This window comes from Hippoglossus stenolepis, chromosome 3 (genome assembly GCF_022539355.2).
Source record: "Hippoglossus stenolepis isolate QCI-W04-F060 chromosome 3, HSTE1.2, whole genome shotgun sequence".
NCBI classification, from domain to species: domain Eukaryota; kingdom Metazoa; phylum Chordata; class Actinopteri; order Pleuronectiformes; family Pleuronectidae; genus Hippoglossus; species Hippoglossus stenolepis.
In genome coordinates, this window is record NC_061485.1 from 15151508 (window position 1) to 15173018 (window position 21511).

Here is a 21511-nt window from a genome sequence, read left to right on the forward strand (position 1 = left end):
GTAGTTTTTTGATTTCATACAAGATGTAAAAAAATGACAGTTGTGGTTTTGTAGAGGATGTTGTGCACTGTAAAGCAGACAGCAATTTAGTGAAATCAACTCATTTTGATTTCTTTATTGGAATTAACTTAAAAAAAACTTGATTTGTTCATTTTAAATTAATCCAACTTAATTTCGAGGTTTCATTTTCAAACAATGTATAAAAAGGAGTTGTTTTAACTTGAGGTCTTTAGACATGAAATGATGAACTGAATGAATGAATTGTTGAAGGTCACTAGCACAACTAGAACTATCACCTCACGGTCAAATGTCTCCAGTTGAATATCAGGAAATATGGTCACAATCTCCCCTCCAGTCTCTGACAGCCTTGAATAATGGCAGTAACCAATTGTAATGTCAAAGGGAAGTGAACCTTAAATATAAAAATTATAATTTTGTGTTTGTGTTAAACTTTAATGATCTTTGCTGGAGACTGGGCAAATAAATAGTCGCCAGTCCATACTATGTACAAGGAGAAAAAAAGGCTGATCTATACATTCATAGGACCAAATCTAAGGCCATATTGTTTTGTTTGGTCGATGAATGAAATAAACTTTTTTTTTTTTTTAAACAGTATTATTTAAAATATATGTTAAATAAATTTTAAAAAAAGATTTTAAAATGTGTAAAATTGTACCCACCTCCCACACAAATGCTGATTGAAAACACTGTTAAAGTGTAAATAGTGTTACATAAAATTCTGACTTTTCATTTTGCAGAAAGACTCCAATTAAAGAGTTCAGTTAGAGCCAATTAAATGGATTAAAATTCTTTTATAGCCAGAAGAGACATGGGACATGTTTAACCGAGTCATTAAGTTAATTCCTCTGCTGTGTTCCAACGACATAACGGTTTGATGTGAGCAGACGTCATGTGGAAACACAGGATGTAGAAAGACATCTGATCTTTGGTGCTTCTAAGTTTTAGAGGCTTCTTACAGATCATTATCATTATCAAAAGTGAGTAGTCGTCTTTAAATTCAGGAAAATCTGGAATCTGGAAAGAGACTGACGGCCCAGACATTAAATATCCATGTAGTTAACATTTAAAAGTTTGCTTTTGTAAATGATGTGCGCCACAAAAAAAACGACATGGATATTTCATGTCTGAGCCGTCAGATCAGTGCACATTCTTTTAGTTTGTTTTTAAATACAGGAAGTGTTCCACCCAGATGGAATAGGAGTCAGTGTTTACGTGTTTCTTCTCTGCAGTAAACTGTCAGACCCATTTCTCATGGTTATATCCAAGGAAAGGATTGAGGCCTAAAAATCTCACTAGGTGGCGCTGATGCTACTTGCCAGTGTCCTGTGGATCATTACCACCTCATGTATCTATTCTGTTGAAGAAATTAAAAACACATCGTTCTCTCTCGAAGAAGCCTCAGGGCTAATGCTGCAAATATTTCACTTTCATTACTGACTCAGCAAATTCTTAACTGAATAATGAACTTTTATGTAAATGTAGAGAAAATTCGATAATATCAATAAGTATGTTTCGGCACTGGATATTACAGCAGAAAAAATAAAAGCTCTTATACTGTGGAGGGAACAATTTCTCCTGCCATCACACTGTATAATAGACGTATGACTGACTGAGATACACACACGTTCCATTTCAAGAACTTCTGTTACTCATTCAACATTGTTAAAGTTTTCATTCATTTGAAATGTGGAGGTCGACCCATACAAAGGGTTTGTTAGAAGATTTAAAAAATATAGAAAAGCAGGAAAAAAACCACATTTAACACAAATTTGTTTATTTTATCTATTGACTCTGATCTAATGGTTTCCTTTTTTCAATTGGGAATTCCTGAAAATTATTTTTCTGTTCAGGTCTCTAAAGGTTACTGAGATAAAAACAAGGGAGGAAAAAGTCACTCACTGTTTGAACGGGTCACATCCAGGGACACTGCTTCGTTTGACATGATCCTGTTAAACGTTCTTAACAAGACAAACCCTGCAGTGATAACTCAACAGTAGCTTGTGTAATTTGTTGTAACAGATCATTTTATTAAAAAAAGATGTATTTGTATAGACGCAGAAATGTTTAAATACAATCTAAAATTATTCTTTTATATATTTATATTTTTTTCATAACACTGGGACTTGACTACTTTTTAAAACAATTTGCATCTAGTTACAATTCTATGACAAAGTAGCAGTTAGCACGGAAGGTATGACAAAAGCATAGTGTAGAGTTTGTATACAAATACACACTGCACAAACAATAAAACACACATATCTGCAAACTTCTGGTTTGTACCGCCTCCTCATAAATAATGTAAATTCAACACCAACGACGTGAACAAGGAGGATGTTTGTCATTGGTCACCTGCTCAAGAGAAGTTCTCTGTTCAGGTCTTCATAAATACAACAAAAATACTTTTTTCTGATCAAAATCCCTATCACACACACGTTAGTTTGTCTTGAGTGTTTTCAGTTTGAGTCGTCCATACTGCTGCTCTTCTGTGCCGAGCCGCAGTTGCAGAGCCGGACCATGATGCTCTGCAGGCTGGGCTCCACGATACCGAGCATTGGCCTCTGGGAGGGGTCCCCGTTCCAGCAGGCCTCCATCAGCTGCCAGCACTCCTCGTCGAAACTGGACAGCCGCTCTGGTCGAGCACCTGGAGACGACACAGACACGCGTCAACGGACAAGTCAACGCCAGGGCCTCACTTTGTAGGCAGACACGATTTCACATTTGTATGTAAATGTCTACCAACCTCGGCAGATTGTATCTGAGGCTGTGATATAACACTCATGTCTGTTATGAGGATTAATCACCTGACCTGGTTTGGTTAGTTCAAATAAACTCTGGTGTGGACTAAATAACAGAAACACCTCTATTGAATGTGTCAGTGTAAAAGTTCGGTGGTTTTTCTACATTAACCAGAGAAAGAAAACCAGTGAAAACTGCAGAGTTTCACTATAAGCTGGTTCGTTACTATTCCGATAGTGTTCATTACACAAGAGACAGGTTTGAGAGTCATCCAGTGTTTATGATAACTATCTGAGACTCCAGAGAATATAAACAAACACATTAGAAGCATTCAAGTTTGACTGGAAATCGATTCCTCCACCTGAGTCCACTGAGGATTTAGTGCCATGTTTACAGCTTATGATTCATTTGTCTGTTGAACATGAACCAGACCAGAACTGAAAGGTCACAATGTAAAGTATGTTTACAGGGGTGAATACAACCTTAGTGTTGTTGCAATATACTGTGCTCTCCCTGTATACAGTACATTACAATATACCAACAATACACCTTTTCTGTTATAGAGAAATAATTGTCATGTCTGTTTACATCATATATGTGTAATTTCATTCACTTGAGTAATATCTGTTTATACCATATTTATTAATTCTTTTTTGTTTTTACTTTAGATGCTTTTATACCTACTTAGGAAATTACAGCATTCTACATTACATTCGCGAGCTGATGCAATGTAATTTTGTTCTCCTGTCCACTCGTCTCGTGTGTCGTCTGAACGACAGTAAAATTCATCTTTAATCTTGTTTACCTTTTTTAACATTGGTCCAGAGCTGGTCCTTGCTGGAGCACTTCTCAAAGGCTTCTGGGAGTTTCACTGAACCCGTGCAGAGGTACCAGAACAGGATCCCGAAGGCGTAGACGTCCACAGAGTTATCATACTTTCCTGTCAGGAAAAGAACAGTTGGGTGTAAAGATGTAATGAAACCAACAGGTTGTGTAACAGGGTTTCACCTCTTAAGGAAATAAAGAAAGAATGTGACAGAAACATTTTTCAGCCACTGGCTGTTGTTTTTTCACACAGTTCTGACCAATTGAATGGTTTGTATTTATATGAATGGTTTGTATTGATATAGAGCTTTTCTAGTCTTGATGACCACTCAAAGTGCTTTACATTACAGTTTGCCATTCACCCACACATTCATACAGTGCTATCTATTAGCAGCACTTTTTTTACTATTACGGGCAATTCAGGGTTCAGCATCTTGCCCAAGGACACTTCGGCATGCAGATGGGGAAGACTGGGATCGAACTGCCGACCTTCTGGATGGAGGACGACCGCTCTCCCCCTCAGCCACAGCCGCCGCCAATTAAACAGTTTGAAGTTGTCCCTCAGGAGCAGCTTCATGATGTGATTACGGAAAGTGATCGTACCTGTAAACAGCTCTGGAGCCATGTGGATGGGAGTTCCTACGATGCTCCCAGACATCATGGCCTCTGGTTTGCAGAAGCCAAGGTCTGTGATCTTTGCACGATTTTGTTTGTCCAGCTAGAAGAAAAAAGAGAGAGAGAGTGGATAGTTTGTTTGGTCAGGTAGAAAAGAAAAAAATATATCAGTGTATTTAATAAATGGAAAAGATGCTGTGAGAACTACATGGAGCAGTTCCAGCCTTTCATAAACAAAGAAAACACTATGTTTTCATGATATTGAACAGTTAATGGTGAGAACAGCATTTACTGTGTTTTATTTTTACTTTTCAGATAATGGAAACTATTATATAATATATTTTTTTATAAATTATCTACCAACTTTAATTTCTGATAAACTTTGGTAAGAAATAGAAGTTGCCGAAACCATGCTTTATTTAGGGGGTGGATCCAGGAATATTTTTTCATTTTCTGATACATGTGTTTGAGTTTTTCTATATTTTCATTGTTTTCTCAGTAAATAATTCATTGTTCCTTATTTTACTAAATCTCACATAATTAGGAGACTGATATCTAAGTGTGTGGACCTCATGAATTAAAATGTGGTATCTTAAGAGGACGTTTGGACCAATTTAGTTAGACCATTGCAGTTAATTCACAAAAATACACAAATAAGAGCAATACATTTTATACTGAACTAATAAACATTGTGTTTTTCTACAGCTTCTGATACGTCAGTGTATAATGCATCCCTCAAATCAGTCATGAAGTATTGTGATGCGACCATTACATCTGGGAAGCATTCAGAAACCCTCCACAGTGACACACTCCAATAGTGTGGTCCACTCTTAGTTACTTACCAGAACATTTTTTAGCTTTATGTCTCTGTGCAGGAGACCTTGACTGTGCAGGAAGCGGATCCCCTCCACCACATCCAGTGCGATCTGAAGTCGGTCTTTCATCGATAAACCCGCCTGACACATATGAACCGGGACGAAATGTTAAATTAAACCAGAGGGGAGAAAAAAAATGAAAGATGGCAGAGTGAGAGATGGAAGATAATAAAACTTTAACGAAACATTAATAGATTTCCTTTCCTATCTACTGCAGCCTTCCTATCAACTCACCTTCAGGCCTGTGTAGAGGTCTCTGTGCAGCCGCTCCATGATGAGCAGCACAGCGATGCTGGAGCCGCTTCCGTAGGTGTAATCGATCACTGAGCCGTGCAGGTCGACGAGCCGCTCATGCTTCGGCAAAGTCCTGAAGCAACACACACACACCCAAGTCTTGTTTGTCCACATTGAGGCAGCCACAGCGTAGCTTTACAATGAGCTGCATTATGCCAGTTGGAACAGACAAGGTTTTATAAGACACTGACACATCTGATGTTTGCAGCTTCGAGGCTTTAATACTCAAACAAAATTTATAGGCTGCTTGGAGTTTGATCTTAATAAGAAGGCAACTGTCATGTCCAATAAAAAGAGTTCTGCTCTTGAAAACTGCAGCTTCTTCTAAACCTCCTTGAGACTTTTGAGACCTTCCACGCTCACCTGGGAGTCAGTAAAATGCTCCACCATCTTAGAGGAGCATTGAGCTTCACGCCCGCAGCAGAGTGAGGAATTACAATGACTTTGATACACAGGATTTCAGCTGAGCAGCTATTGTTCCTCTTGTGTGCGATGATGTTTAAACTCACCTCGTGTAGTGAAATTCTAAAGCCAGGTCATTCCAGTGTTTATCGTCAGGTGGAACCACAGACTTTAAAGCACAAGGGTAGTGTCCTCCCCAGCTGTCACAAAAGTACACAACTCCGTACTGGCCCCGACCCAACTCTCGCCCAAGCTTAGGCTTACCTGTGAGAATAAATAACTTTTTTAACCTCAATGTCATCTCTCAATTTCTTTATAAATTATATTTTCTTACACGTAGTTAAAAATGCTTGTTGTTACTTCACTCTGCAGCATCATGTATCAACAGAGTTTGTCACTGTCACAAGTTTCTCTGTACTCCCGTCAAACATGAGTTTAATACTTTACAAAGAAATAGGAGATGTAAGGATACCAGTCTCAGAAATTACCATGTTTTCATCTTGACAGAACAAAATTCACTATAGTTGCAAGAGATGGAAGTTGGAAGATTAGAATGATATGCAACTATTTCATTTACTTTGTCACCTTACTTTTACATAGCAGGTTGGTCTCAGAACCTTATCTATTTATCGTATTACAGGCGGTTACGTCTTTGCTCATATGAATAGAATTTATTATATCATAGGCGGATTTGGCGGTGACTCACCGTGCAGCAGAACATCCCGTAGGGAACGGCTCTCCAGAGACAGTCGGGCCAACCGAGGGGCGTGGTCCTTCCTCACACGCAGCCACAAGTCCTCGGTTCGCTCCAGACGCCCTGTATGCCCCTCCTCCAGCTGCGGACATAAGATGTCACATGGTAAGCATAAAGAGCTGTTTCTATATGACCAGTGTCTGTCGTTACATTATTGGCATTTTTAAGATGACTTATCCCCGTGGTGTGCCTTACTGTTAATTCAATCCTTTCTTGTAGTAAAAAGGTTGCCAGAGGCTGAGATTTCATTTTTAAGTGCGTTAGTGTGGCTCCATTATTTGAAAACACACTCTCACACACACGCACTCTTCAGAGTCAAAGCATATGGATGCCACATGTTTCAATAAACTATGTAGTTCTGCAAAATGAAAAATGGCAACTTAACACTCTGACGTGTGAACTATGAAGACTCTTGCACGCTCTTGAAGTTCCTCAGCTGTGACTAAGTTGACATACAAGTAAAGGCAGCTTGTTGCACCTTCAGCCAATCAGAAGTCAGAGCTGATAGCAGCCAGTATTGGTCCAAATTATTCAATTATTATAAAAATTCAAATGAAAGATTTTTATCCTGAGAACATCAAATACAGAGAAATAAACAATATCCAACTACTTCTGCTACATAAATGACTAACAGCATATTTTTTAATCAGTTCTTGTTGCATCTACTTTTGTCGTCTCTTCTTTGAACTACATAATTCAAAGTACAGGTCAGCTGCCTCGACCTCTGGGTCAGTGTCGTCATTTGTCAAGACGATATTCAAATGCACAGCTCTGGACACACAGTTTTTCCACGGGAGATGGATGACTGTCTTTGTAAATATTGTCATAAACTCCCTCCACGAGGTGAACTCCTGTTTGCTTTTTGCACAGCTTAAACCACAACATGAGAACAGACATTTTCTCATGTGACGTTCACACTGTACTTCAGGTTGCGTGACCTGGTACGCTGCCTTGATTGTACTTTATATATTAATCTACATGTAAACATTGTCTTTAAAAAAGAAGCAAAACAGGTTCTGGGAATTTGACCTGAACTGGTTTGTGACCATCTACTCACAGATACTGGGCTAAAAACTATTAAAAGATTGGGTGCTCATGGTGTGATCATATAGTTAAAGTGCTGACTGTCTTCTTTATGTTTGCATGTGACCAGAAAGGCATTTAATTCCTCTGATAATTCAGTTCATGCATTTACACTTCATCATTCACAACAGCTCCTCCATGTCATCCTGCACAATGACATACTACCGGCCAGAGTTTTCATCTCTATAATTAACAGAACATTGGTTATTCCGGTATTTCCACCAAGATAGACAGAAAATCCTTTTCTTATTAGGATTATGTGACTTTATTGCACTAAATTACTCGGTCAGATACATAACTAAATGAAATCATAAGATATCTGCACATCAAAAAAATTCAACATCACTCCATCTATAAGACTGTCTTAACTGCATTAAAATGTAAGAATTTGTGAGCGTGAAGACGTAGCGAGTGATGTGATCCACACAATCATGTGATGATTATCATCAGAGCAATTTAACTGAATCTGATTTGTTAGGGACTTCATGGACGGAGTAACAGCTATTTGCACGTTGGTGAAGCAAATCAAGTGAAGAGAAATGAATTAAACTGAACCACGAGATGTGCAGGGCCTGAAGTGACAGCCACACTATGTTAACACCAGACGTACATACTTCTCCAGAGCTTTCAAACATCCACATCGCTTCCTAATTGGATCATACCATTCCAGAGTCCACCTCATCGTCGATCAAAGCAAACATATTAGTTTGGATGTAGCCGTAGTGAATTTAGTTGCAACGCTCAGATATCAGTTCCCTAAATGTGCCTGATTTTTCCAGTGAATTATTACCTGGGAAATCAGTGGAAATGTCAAAATATGCCCTACATCAAAATATTAAAGAAACTGATTTTTAAAAAGCCTTGATCCTCATCCTGATTTGCATACTGCATCCGGACATCAAGTTTTGTGTTAATCTATCCAGTAGTGTTTGCATAATCTTGCTTACAAACAAACAAAAAAAAGAACCAAAGGTACATCTAAAACATATCTAATATTTATACCCCAAGTTATTTATTTATTTTTCTTTGATTAAAACACCAAGAATGGTTACTACTGGACACTCTAATCGTCACTGAACCATCTCTACTTTGTGGATCATCTCATTAAAGGGTTTTATGGCAGTGGATTTGATACAACCATCACTTCTTTCATTTGTCGTCATAATAGTAATTGTTAATCTTTAAACAAGGATAGTGTGTTGAAAGAGAGGAGGAATTTATGAAATAAAAACAGTAAAGGAGATTGAAAGTAAACCTGGCGCAGTGATGCTGCAAAGGCCTCATGGGAACTGTTGAGGCGAGTCCTGAACTGGGAGCAGATGCTTCGGGCCAGTTTGGCAGCACTGAGGCTTTCTATGGCGTCCTGGGCCACTTTCCGCTTCCACTCTGGAGTGATGGCAGGAGGGTTCACAAATGTTATCCTGTGGATTATCTGAGAGGGAGACACAAGGTTAAACGATAAAACACATTCTTTAGAAAGTCTCCATTCAGCAAACATTTAAAAACTCCTTCTACAGAATGTTTGAGACAAAGACCTGTTTGATTTGTTCCCAGGCGAATCGTGTGACAGAGGATCCTGAGTGAAAGGTGACCTCCACATGGTAGGCAGCATTTAATAACTGTGACAGATAAGAAAAACAACACTGTAAACGTGGAGATGCAAGTACATTTTAATATCTTAGTCTACAAGCCAGGTGAAATGTTCAAAACTTAAACTAGTTTCTAATTCAAACTCTGGTCCCTGGGTTTTCCCTGTAAAAATCTAAATGTTGGGTTTGCCGACATGAGTCAAATTTTCCTTCTGTCTCCAGCTTTCTCTCCTTAGAATCACCATTATTATAAAATAAAAACCTTACTGCAGTGATTATGACAAAACAAAATACAGTTATACTGCTCACATTTCAGCACCTGCACACCACATAAGCTTCCAGTTTGTCTGCCCACCTGTCTGAGGTGATTGGAGGTGATATTGTGGACGTAGGAGTCCATGTTTGACTTTTCAAGACTGTTGAGGCATCGTTCCAGAGTTCCTACGAAGCTCTCCCTCAGATAATCCACAGAGCTGATCAGCTTATTCGCCACAGCCTGATTCAAACGGACCACTATCAGCTCCTGGATCTGATGGATGCAAGATTTGATGTCCTTTGACGTAACAGGCTCTCCATTCGTTGTTACAATGATGTCTGCAGATGAAAGGAATTTGTCAATTATTGTGGTAATACTTGCAACAGAAATGATTGATTATGACTGTAACAAAAATGTTAAATTTCTAGTAATAAAGCATATTTAGCTTATAAATGGAAACCAAAGTTATAAAGAACAGAAGGTGTGTGTTGTACAGGTACAGGTTGTAAAGACCCTTGAGACAGATTTGTGACTTGTGGTTTTCAGCAATATAAACATATTTGTCTTGCCTTTAACTCTAGGGCTGGTAATAATGGAAAAGCTAGCTGTGACTCGCTCGCTAACTTCCAGCTTTTCATTAGGTCCAAATAAAATGATTGCGGGGCCACAGGCTTTTTTCTTAATAAAACCCCTGACTCTGAATAGTCTTAAGTCTGGGTACCAAGCTTCAGCCATCTTCTTCAATAGACACATAATAAAGAAGGAACCCTTTCTAATTAACTTGAATATGTAAGGGCAATATAAATCAGGCACGTGTGGTCGTCGTTTAGTCATCAAATAGGGAACCAATGAATCAAATTTAATGGATTCTATACAGTTTATGGGAAATTACATTTCCAAATATGTAAAACATGCAACTTGATGACATGTTTCCAGTTACAATACACACAATTGTGAAGAAAAGTTTTTGAAACATAACTTTGTATATCTCAAAAGTATAAATTATGATCTGTAGAACTGCTATAATTATATATTAAACAGGGGCCAAATTTAATACTAAAACATTAAAATGTGCATGCTATGCTAACACAGGTTGGAAAAAACGGTGGATATAAAATCTTCAAAGTGTGACTGATTTTGTCTGAAGAGAAGATAAACTTTTAAAGTAAACTTTTAATTAACTGTAAAGTCAATTAAAACCCACTGTCATAACTTAATTAATGATCATAAACACTGTTTCTTTTTAACAACAAACAACTAAAATGACCCATAATAAATAATCCCAGCTTGTCCACTTACCCAGACTCTTCTAATACTCCTAAGTATAATAAGCATAGCAAAAATGTATTTCTCATTCTAAGAAGCCTGAGAGCAGCAGACTGACCACCCACCCACCCCGGTTGTGTTAAGTTAATACAAAATAGTTTCATGCATCCATGCGACATAAAAGAAAGTACAGTGTTGCCCAATATGTGCGACACATTGATGTTATACTTGCACTTCAATATGTGCAGTTTGCACTCTGAATGTTGTATGTGAGTGCACCTGTGGATATAATGGCTCTGGTCTGTTTACGTGAAGCCAGATCAAAATCATGTCTTTATCAAAACAAGTCCTCACTAACCTGTAAACTCCAGGTTGGCAGCGTCCTCCAGTAGCTGCTCCTTCATGCTGCCGAGTGTCTCCACAATCATCTCCTTCATCTCTTCCTGTTTGCGGTTAGCAATGGCCATAAGGGAGGTGAAGAGTTCACCCTCTTTCTCCCGAGTGTACTCCAGCCTGCGTGGTGTTATCTGCAGGTCCCTCTGCATGTCAAAGGCCTGCAAGGAAGTGGAGCAGAAAGGACACAAGGTCTCTTGAGCCATTTGTAGACATGACCTGTGGCTAAAATCAGGAGAATTGGCAAAAGAGTTTTCCAGCATTTTGCCTTTCACACATGCACAACACAGCAGGGGGTTCTCTGCACAGATGTGTTCACAACAGCGACAAATCCTCTGCATCATTCAGGCGAGAGGTGGTGCAGCCAGCAGAGGCAGGAAGCGACATATTAACTCCACTGCAGAGATCATGTGATTTAATTTACAACACACAGATGACGGCGTCAGCTATTATCACCACTAACTGTCTTGACATCTTCTTTGGTTATGTGTATGGCTCGTCTTATTCACCAGGAGAAATTTATTTTCTTTTTTGCATCTGTTGCACGTTAGAAGCCCCATCAACCCCCCACTAGCTCACGGTGAATCCAACAGGGGATCCCCTGCTTCTCCTGAATTTCTTCTTACTTTTTACTAGGCCAGGCGGAGAAAGTCTGCAGAAACTGTGCAGTCTCTCACTCGAAGATTTGTGTTCACACATGCACCACCTCCGGAGAAAATACGGAGGATCTGCGGAGTTCAGTGCATGTCTGAAAGCAGCTTTGGTGATGTATTTTTGGGAGGGGAAGCAGACTGAGACCAAGCAGTGGTACTAACAACTGTCACATGACTCCAAAACAGTAAAACAATCACATTATACAGATGAACAGAGCTAGGAGGCATCATCCTCTGACCTGGTTGATGAAAAGATCAAGACATCGGCAATGTAACCCGTTTAGCAGAGTGGCAGCCTCCACCTGCTGGTTTTGAAGCACTTGGCGAGCGAATGGCACCACCAACCGATGCAGTCTTTCAAAAGCCTCGCCCAGCGTGCTCTGGGGCTTGGCACCTGGGGCGGACACCTGTGTAGGGGCACCACAGGTGCAGTTTCCTGACGGGCTACTGAGGAACCCGAGGGACAGCAGCTGCTTGTGGAGGGCGCTCTTCTCTCTCTCTTTCTCCTTCTCTGCATGGCGGCCAGGTTCTGGGGAGGCTGCTGGAATGGTGTGAGGGATACGAATAAAACAGATGGGAAAGGAGAGCAGCTCTTTGACCTTCCAGAGCTCAGCCACTTGCTCTGTGGTAAGGGAGTCCTGGTTGATGGCGTAGAGTATGATGGGGATCACACTGCGAGTGCAGTCTTCCAGGGCCTCTTCAATGGGCTGGACACTTGGACAAGGCACCACCATGACCTTTGCTTCCTGTAGACAAACCACAAAAAGGTTAATTTTTGTTTACAGGCGATTATTAGGAAATGCGGTTCCATAAAAAAATGTATTCTCCCAAATAATTTACACCGAGTGAAATCTAAGAAAGATATTACTGGATTTATTTGAGTTCTGCGTAGATGCCACTGAATCAAAAGTAATTAAGTTACTTGGAATTTTAACAGTTATACTCCTTATTTTTGTAGTAATAAGATGACTGTGAAATTTAAAGGTGTCACTTGTTGCATCAAGCCAACAGAAAAGTATCACCCCACTCATGAGTTGCCCTAAGGTCTAAGAAATTAAATGGCATCTTTCAGCTTTTGCTTTCTGGCAAACAACTCAGACGCTGACTGAAATAACAATTGTTTGAGGCTGCAGGAGTTGACAAGAAGATGAGGAGCAGAAAGACAAAGTGACTCTGGTACTAATGCCAATATCAGTATTAGAGAGTAAAACAATTATGTTAGCAATGCATCCGCCAATTCCTCAGATGTTGTTATCAAACCATTATGATAAAGAAATCTAATTGAGGCTTGATATTTCACAGCTAACCATAAATGTTACTATAAATAATTATAAACTTAAGAAAAACCCAAATAAAACCAAATATGAAACAGGAATTAAGAAAACCTTTCATATTGATACTTAACTGCAAACATAAACATCTGTACTGATGTGTCAGTGAAAGGCAAATATCGGCTCTTTTTCATCAGCCAACCAATAAATCGGTTGCTAGGTTCGCTGCACAATAGAGGAAAACATGTCAATGTTGCGTTCAGAGCTCGTTTCAGATCAGATCAGAAAATCTGTTGTTATATAATCAGTTAAAGTTCGACAAAAATCTGTAGAAATTATCAGATTTACACATCAAACGTATTTTAGATTTAGCAGTTTAGAAATTACTCTTTTATGTCTTGACAAAAACGACAATGTGCAGAGGACCACATCTTAACAGCAAAATGACTCCAATTATATAAAGTGTTCAGGCAATTGGGAGCACAGTTTGCAAACCACTTTATGCCAGTGCAGGAGGGAAGAAAAACAAATCCACACATATCACATGCTCCTTCTATTTCTGCACGCATACTGCACATAAATATTTGTGGTGGTCTTGGGAATGCCTGTGACAGGGCAGAAAAATGACAGTAAAAAAGTAAAAAAGCTTTGCTCTATCCCCTGATAAATAACATTAACAAAAACAGACTCTCATAGGGCTTGGGAGAGAGACCATGACAGGGAAAAAGTCAGCCAGAGAAATGAGGCAGAAATGACCAGCAGCTGCACAAAGGAGACAGTCAGTCCTGTCTCCAAGAAACAAGAGCAGAGCCCATCTGAGCAGTGCCGTTGGAACAAAGATAGCCTGCAAACATTTGTTCACAGCCAGTCAAAATCAATGCAATGTTTGAATTGCCCTACTGCAGACCATTCGAACCAAAAACCCTCAGGAGAATATCCATGGGCTATTTTGATGTTGCTATTTTGTTTTTCGTCCGACTTTAAAACGTGTCACTATGAGCTAGCATTACGCCATCGTCTGACCCAGTTAAGTTCCAGCTTTCTTCTATTAGCATATTTATAGGGTGGCTGCTGACAGAAATCCTGTTGTTTGCCACATCAATTTATCTCAGTCAGATAGTCTGCAATCTGGGAGCCCTTTCAGACTAAATTAAGACAGAGGCAAGAAAGAATGATGTGAGTGATTCGGGCCTTTGTTTTGATAACAAAGTAAAGACGGTTGTTCGCTCCTGCTTCTTCCAACTTTCCGAAGCCCTTATTTTTTCCCAGCTGATTTATTCAGGCTTCCCTATGTCACCTTCGATTGGTCCAAAGAGCTGCTGCAAGGATTATCACTGAAAATATAAAACAACACCATTGTGGCCTAGGTTGTCATATTCTCATTTAAATTTCATTATTGACTTTTAGGGCTTTACACAATCAACACTAATCAAGCATTTACAAATTTAACATCATATATCAGCCAAAAGTGGACTGACCCAGATTCAGATTTTTTTATTGCTGTTAAATCTAGGGCAGGGGAATATATCAATATCAATAATTATGTAATTTTCATCAATGGCAATATATCAATCGATGTATTGCTTATACTTAATCCTTTTATGAAACATGTTGTAATTTTGTCAAGAGCTTTCCAAATAAAGCTCATCCATATTTCTATAGCTATAACATCACAGCTCTTTGTTAACATGCAGACTGTCGTGAATTCGCAGAGCCCTGGCAATGAACAGAAGAGAATACCTCAAAGAATTTTAGAAACGTGGCGATAGATTAGCACCCTATAGTTCCTCGTGGTCACTGCGAGGTTAAGTGGGTAAACTCTGGGATGAAGAGAAGCTAATTAGCCACTTGGTTCTCATCTGCTGGCCCCTAAAGCAGGGGGCTGTGATTATAGCAGCAGAGTGTGAATACCACAGTGAGCAGAGAGATTCTGTGCCTTCATCTACTCTTACCTAGACATCCTAATCCCTTATCCCTTCAGCAAAGAATGGAGGCTCTAGTTTATTAATTAGCTGATGAAAATTTACAGATCCACAACCATAAATATTATGAGGAAATTATCCACGAACTGTGGATTGTAGAGCATGGGCAAAAAGTTTTAAAAAAACAAACATCTTCAAATAAATCAATTCAAGCTCACACTTCTTAATCTATTATAAATATGTTATATTACAAACATTCATCTCTGAGGTCCTCGGAAGTTTCACAAACCTTTTGCCTCAATTAGGATACAACAGGTCCACAACTTTCAGTCACACATGAAAACTAGAATGTCACTCAGTAGAGCACATTCCTCCTCATTGATATCAGTCCCCTTAAAGTGGATGTTTTTTTCATCAATATCCATGAATTATTCCGGGGCAAAACTGTGACAATGTTGAAAAACACCCTATCTCACAATGTTTAAGAGAACATGAACACAAGAAGAAGAAGAAGACCCACAATGAAGTTTAATGAGTTCTTCCCTGACCCATCCCCCACCCCTGCATCATTCCATTAGGTTTCGTGGAAAAATGTGTGCATTTGTCTAACAAACAAATAAACAAACAGACAGGGGAGAAAACATAACCTCCTTGGCGGAGGTAATGAACAGGAGTGTAATAACTGTCTTTACTACTACTGTTGTTACGGACTACTTTTTCAGTTTTTTTTTTATTAACCTTTGATTTCATGAGATAAGACTTAAGTTAAATATTTCAACCTACTATTTGGCAATATGAAGAAACTAATGCAAAATCCATATTCTTCATTTTACCAAACAATGTTAAAATGTAGTAACACAATGAAATATGACAATAATCAATGTATTATATGAACACTGATTTCATTACTTATTATAACTAAATCTGCAACATTGATCAAACGTTTATAAGCATGATGAGAGCAAAAAACCTGTTTTAAAAAGTTATGAACAAGCTTTTTCTATTAGCACAGCTCACCGCTGCTATTCAAAAATAAAAAGATAAAAAATATTGTGACAACAGGAACAACCCAGTGTCGCAGAATTCCAATGTAACTATGGCAATTTCCTCACAAAAATGGTTTGGGATTTTATGTACATGTCCCAGTCATGTGAATTGCAGCAGACCAGTGGCATTACGTAAGAGGTCTTGGCGGATGGGCTGCCCTGAGGCCGAGCTAGGCCTAGTTTCTGGGGCTGTGTGATGCTCTCTGAGGGGCCTTGGTCTAAAGGATTAGGGACTAATTTCCACGTGTTGCACATGATAAGGAATGACTACAATCCTTACACCATGCTAAATCAATTCCCTCCCACAAGACGTTCAGGTCGCACTGGCTCAAAACCAACATGACTGAATCACTGTGTCCAACAACTCTTTCAAAAATTATTTTTCCATGGAACTTTCTACAGGAGAGTCTAATTCTAAGCAGCACTTAAACCCTGAATAGAGGAAAAGTGACCGGAAAAAAATGTTTTCCTGCAGTGAAGTAAAACACTGACAACACAGGAAATAATCAGCTCTGCACAGTAATCTGTTTGTGAGCTAAGGCATGTGTGAATGCAAAAGGCTGGTTCAAGCCACAGACAATGTTGAAATTCATCTTTCCTTTTGGGTGGGGGCTACAAGAGGAAATACCACCACACAGAAAATAAACACACTCAGGGCCGGGCCATGTGATTGAAATCAATGTCATAAATAAAAGGACAATGTTTTCCATTCTGTTGTCCAGCACAACACAACATGACTTTCACATGCAATCTGCAAAACTTACATAATGATAGTAGACTTTTTTCAAGTATACTATTATAACTGTTCCAAATTGTTTTAATAAAAAAATATTCACATTTTATATTATTATATCATAGTAAAAATACAGACGGCTGTATTGTCAGGTCTGCTCTGTTCTTATAATTGAGGACCATTCACAGGCTTCAGCGTCGCCGGCAGTTTCTGCTCCAAGAATACAAATGTGCAAACATTGCCCTGAATGACATGATGATATAAATGTTCTATAACAAGAATGGCTGTGTGCACATACAACAATCTAAAAATTGTTACCATGTTGTTCTTTGGACAAGTTTTTGTTAATCTATAGGAGATGAACCTGCTAATTTCAGAAAGTGATACCATGGGTAACATACATGCCATATTTGAGCAGGAAAACTAACTACAAATGAGTTGATACCAACATATAAATTCACCAACTGGATTTTGTTGATGCTTTTAACGGATTTCAGCCTAAAAACTACAACACCAAGCTTCTGCGTAGTCTCGCCTTCATTTTAAATCTTCTTCCAAAACTACTGCAGAGCAACATGATTGTATCATCCACCTCTAGACAGTCTGAGTAAATGTATCAGTGCTCATGAGAAGGAAACAAACCAATGGCAGTCAGGACCAATACAACAGAGTAAATGGCTGAATGTCGACTCCTTTTTTAAACCATGATGGGACATGGTGTTGCGAGAGAAGGTTTACAATGATTACTTTGTATCTGAGGCCTACCTGTAGCAGTGGGTGATGCAGGGTGATCTCTAGCTCTGCCAGCCTGTGTGCTGGGTCCTCACACTCCTCATGGATCTCCAGGTCCTCCCTTGGAACTGTATCCCAGCGGCCACAGTTAGCCGCCAACTGGTGCACCAGTTCATACTGGCCGGGCAGAGCCAAGCTGAGTCGTGTCTGTCTCCCATGGGTAAAACACAGCTTTCGCCTCTTGCAGACAGTGCCCTGGACTCCTTCACAAGCCTCACCGGCCTCGGGGCCCAGCGGTAGCAGCCTCTCCCCCAGAAGGCAATTGAGCAGCTGGTAGCGGGCGGCACAGTCCTGGCCCAGTACCAGGATGTACGGGGTAGCGCCGACTGTGTTGCGTAAAAACTCTTCCTCATGGCTCGGGAAGGAGATGCAGCTAAACTGGCCTGAAAAAAGGAGGTATAGGATGTTAAGATGTAGACTGTGGTTATTTAGAATGTACTCAGTAACCCTAAAGAAAGGTTATTCACCCCTGGAATTCTTAGTCAGCAGAAATATGGTCTTGAAAAAAGAAACATTATCCTTTGTATCTGAACCTGACTCTCAAAATACACAGTGGCCCACTGTTCAAAAATAGAAGCATTAAAACATAATAAATGTGATATTCCTTTGGTTATTATTTCCTGATCTGGCTCTGAGATGTGGAACAAACACAGAAGAACCAATTCACCCTGACTGTGGCAGGGTATCAGACACACTCTGCTGAGTCACAGTCTCAAACAGTTATAAAACAAGCATCGATGACCTACTTCATATTCACACACCAGTGTGTTTCTTTCTAACATACATTTGGCTTTACTGTAACTCTAATCTAATCCACCTACTGACCTGACATGACACGTTACAGCACATTGTTTCAGACCAACCTGTGCCGAGCGTTTGACTGCATGTCAGTGGACAGACTGGGCTGAACAGGCGGTCAGTGGAGACCTGTGCATAATCTCTACAAAGATACACATCAAACCATATTCTGAGATCCAGCTGTGAATTTTCTTGTGTGTGTAACCAAGACTTTTGTAAAGCATGTATCTAGTTAGCAGGTGAAGACATGCGTTCGACTTTGCCTATGAAAGGAAGCATTATGGTCCCATTTTGTTCTTAACTATGACTAATCTTCGGCTTAACATTGTTCATTCAACGTTGGGGGAAATCATTTTGACCTCTGTGAGTAGGACACCAGCCCTGGTGGCTTTGGCCACTCCTGGGGATGTGACGCATTACCAATTTATCTGCATACAATCTGTGCTGTGCGCTTAATCAATGTTTCACAGAATTGAGCATTTAAATCATATGGTGAAGAAAAAAAAAAAGATCACAGATCTGGTTAAATGTTTTGACACATTTTTAGAAATGAGGTGGTTGCAATGGACAAATGTGATTCAGAAATATGGTCATTTTAAAGTTGGACTTAAAGTCTAAAGGTAAACCTGAGCAGTCCGTTACACACACTAACCCCCATACATACAACTGGTGTGAAAGACAAGAATGAGTGCCTGACAGCCCAGGCCCTCAGCCAGTTAGAGAGCGCAGAAATCTCAGCATATTTGGAGCACTTAGTCAGCTCATGCTTTTGAAAGGGGACTTAATCTCTTTAGTTTTCCCTAACCCTAATTAATGCATTTTTCTCAGTCTGGGTGTTGGTGGAGAAACCCCTTGCCAATGGGCCACCTGTCAGATCTTTCATTATGGGTCACCGCAGAATAAAAAAAATGCATAGTTTAACCGCAGAGCTGATTGTGCCATGTAGGTGCAGTTGCATGCAGGTGTATCCAGATGTGGCTGCTGCAGCTGCATGTGTATGTCTCAGACCTACCTTCCTCCAGAGAAGCTGAATCCGAGCTCAAGGTGGACGCACAGACATTGCTGTAGTTTTGTCTGATTTCCCGGAAGAATGCGTTGGTCTCCTTCAGGTTCTTCTTCAGCTGGATGGAGTGCTTGTTGTAGCTGTTGAATATCCTCGTCAGCTCCCGGGATAGAGGGGTCGCTTTCTGCTGCTGTACATTTCCCTCCATGGTCGAGCTGTTGTTGTGATACCCGGGGTTGGGGGGGGTGTTTGGTGGCAGGTGCCAGGAACTGAAAGTCTATAGTTGTGAGGCTCAAATCAGACCTGGTATCACACCTTCTTCTCTCCCTGCTGATTAGTTTGTAGCCATGTTCGCCCCCCTGCTAGGCTAAGCTAAACAAATCACGACCCAGCCACTGAGTTTGAACATGTCGTGAGCATTAGCTTGCCCCTGCAGCCGGTTGTGTCAGTGAACACGGGCTGGGCATTCAGCTTGTGTTGTTGTGCTGCACCGCTAGCTTAGCTTCACGTCGTGCCACGGCTCAGGGATAAACCCGTTTGTTTTATACGAACAATGAGCGAGGCAAGTTATCGCTTCCTCGTCATCGTGTGTCTGTTGTTGTTTCTGGTTCGCACCGACGGTCTCACTGACAACAACTGTGCACGAGTGTTACAAACAAAACGAAAGATGGTGTTTTGGCGGCGGACTAACGTGCTAAGTAATCCGTGTTTAGTGGTCCAGATGACTTTAGCGCTGCTAGCCCGAAGACATCCCCGCTCCGTCCTCGCCCTGGCCTGGCACGGCACGCATTTCCTCTTAACTCGGCACCGACAGCCCCGGGCTCGCTTTCAGATCCATACAGCTCCGCGTTGAGAAGAAGGGGGCCCGACTTTGACAGCTGCGTCTTTCCTGATTACTACGGACGGCCAGAACAAAACGTCGGACTTTCCCCAGTGAGGCTCCGTGGGAAAAGAGACTCTGACCCCAAGCTGCCAGCGGTCCAGCCCCAGAGGGAGGGAGAGAGAGAGTGACGGCCGCCCCGCTGAACTGAGCCCGGCTGCGCTGCTCGCTTCTGGGAGGATGAAGAAGAAGAGGACGGTCGGTGGCGGTGGTGCAGGGCGAGGTGTGTCCGAGCCAAATCACATCGCTGAGGCCGAGCAATCAAATCACTGCAAAACACAAACATTCGACCACACAGAAGTTAGGGAGAGGAAAAGGCGGGGTCCGCGCGCACAGCAATCTGGGAAATGTAGGACTTCTCGTGTAGTTGGTGGAGCTGCGGCTACAGTCCCACGTGGGTGGAGGGGCATCACCTTGTCATGGATGTTTACAGTGAGTTTAAAAAAGAAAGGAGGGAATTGTCTAATCATACCCAGATTTAACAGAACTTACAATTAGCACATGATGTGACAGCACATGATCTCCCCAGGACAAAAACCTGTTCTCCAGCACATATTCCAACCAGCACCGTTAATAAGCAGCTTTGATTTTGTGATTAACCCATTAGAAATTGGATAGCAATTTCACATGCAACAAATTAATAAATTATTGTTTGTTTTTAATCTAATTTAATGATAATTTTGGAGCAAGCAAAAATCGCTGGTGTCAGATTCCCAGGCAAAAATATCCACAAGATTATGAACATTGATAGCAGCCTACAACTGGGCCTATTTTCTGAATAAATGTCATCCTGAGCAGACCAAGTCACACTCCCTTTGTTTTGGTGACGGGTCCGGGGCACACGTTCAGGTTACTACATTTACTGCCTTCAAATGTGGTCGTGTTCCCGGTGTTCACAAAAAGACACAATTTGACATGGCAGAGATAACTATCACAAATATTTATACTTATATAGACTATTTGTAGTGGACCGTCTCAATAAGGACATGTTTGAAAATTACAATGTATGAAGTTTAAGTTGAAACACATGAGTTCTGTTCTAATAAATACACTCATTGTTCATAATATAATGGCTTCAGCATTAATACACTCAACTGATCACATGTTGTGACACACAAATGGGATTCTTCATGCGTGGGTGATTGTTCTACCAGTCTACTCTAGTAAATTTGTGTTATATAACTAAATTCTCCTCTCCTCTCACGCCTCTCTAAAGTCATCCCCCCTTACTCGTATCACTTTTCTCCTCAGGATATTTCTTCAGGAACAGCATGCTTTGTGAATTACTTTTATCTTCACCAGGA

At 40.4% G+C, this 21511-nt stretch overlaps 1 protein-coding gene across 1 annotated transcript; it reads right to left on the minus strand.

Annotated features, from left to right (window-relative positions):
- Nucleotides 1-1774: 1774 nt before the first annotated feature.
- Nucleotides 1775-20537, minus strand: dstyk (dual serine/threonine and tyrosine protein kinase). The gene is made up of 14 exons (XM_035151410.2): nucleotides 19337-20537; nucleotides 17500-17909; nucleotides 12002-12508; nucleotides 11075-11270; nucleotides 9550-9788; nucleotides 9141-9224; nucleotides 8861-9037; nucleotides 6475-6604; nucleotides 5876-6032; nucleotides 5307-5439; nucleotides 5040-5153; nucleotides 4186-4300; nucleotides 3563-3697; nucleotides 1775-2662 (listed from the first exon to the last, which is right to left on the minus strand). Exons 1-14 carry the CDS (start codon nucleotides 19533-19535, stop codon nucleotides 2475-2477), a joined length of 2784 nt encoding a protein of 927 aa, XP_035007301.1. The 5' UTR covers nucleotides 19536-20537; the 3' UTR covers nucleotides 1775-2474.
- Between the last annotated feature and the right edge of the window lie 974 nt (nucleotides 20538-21511).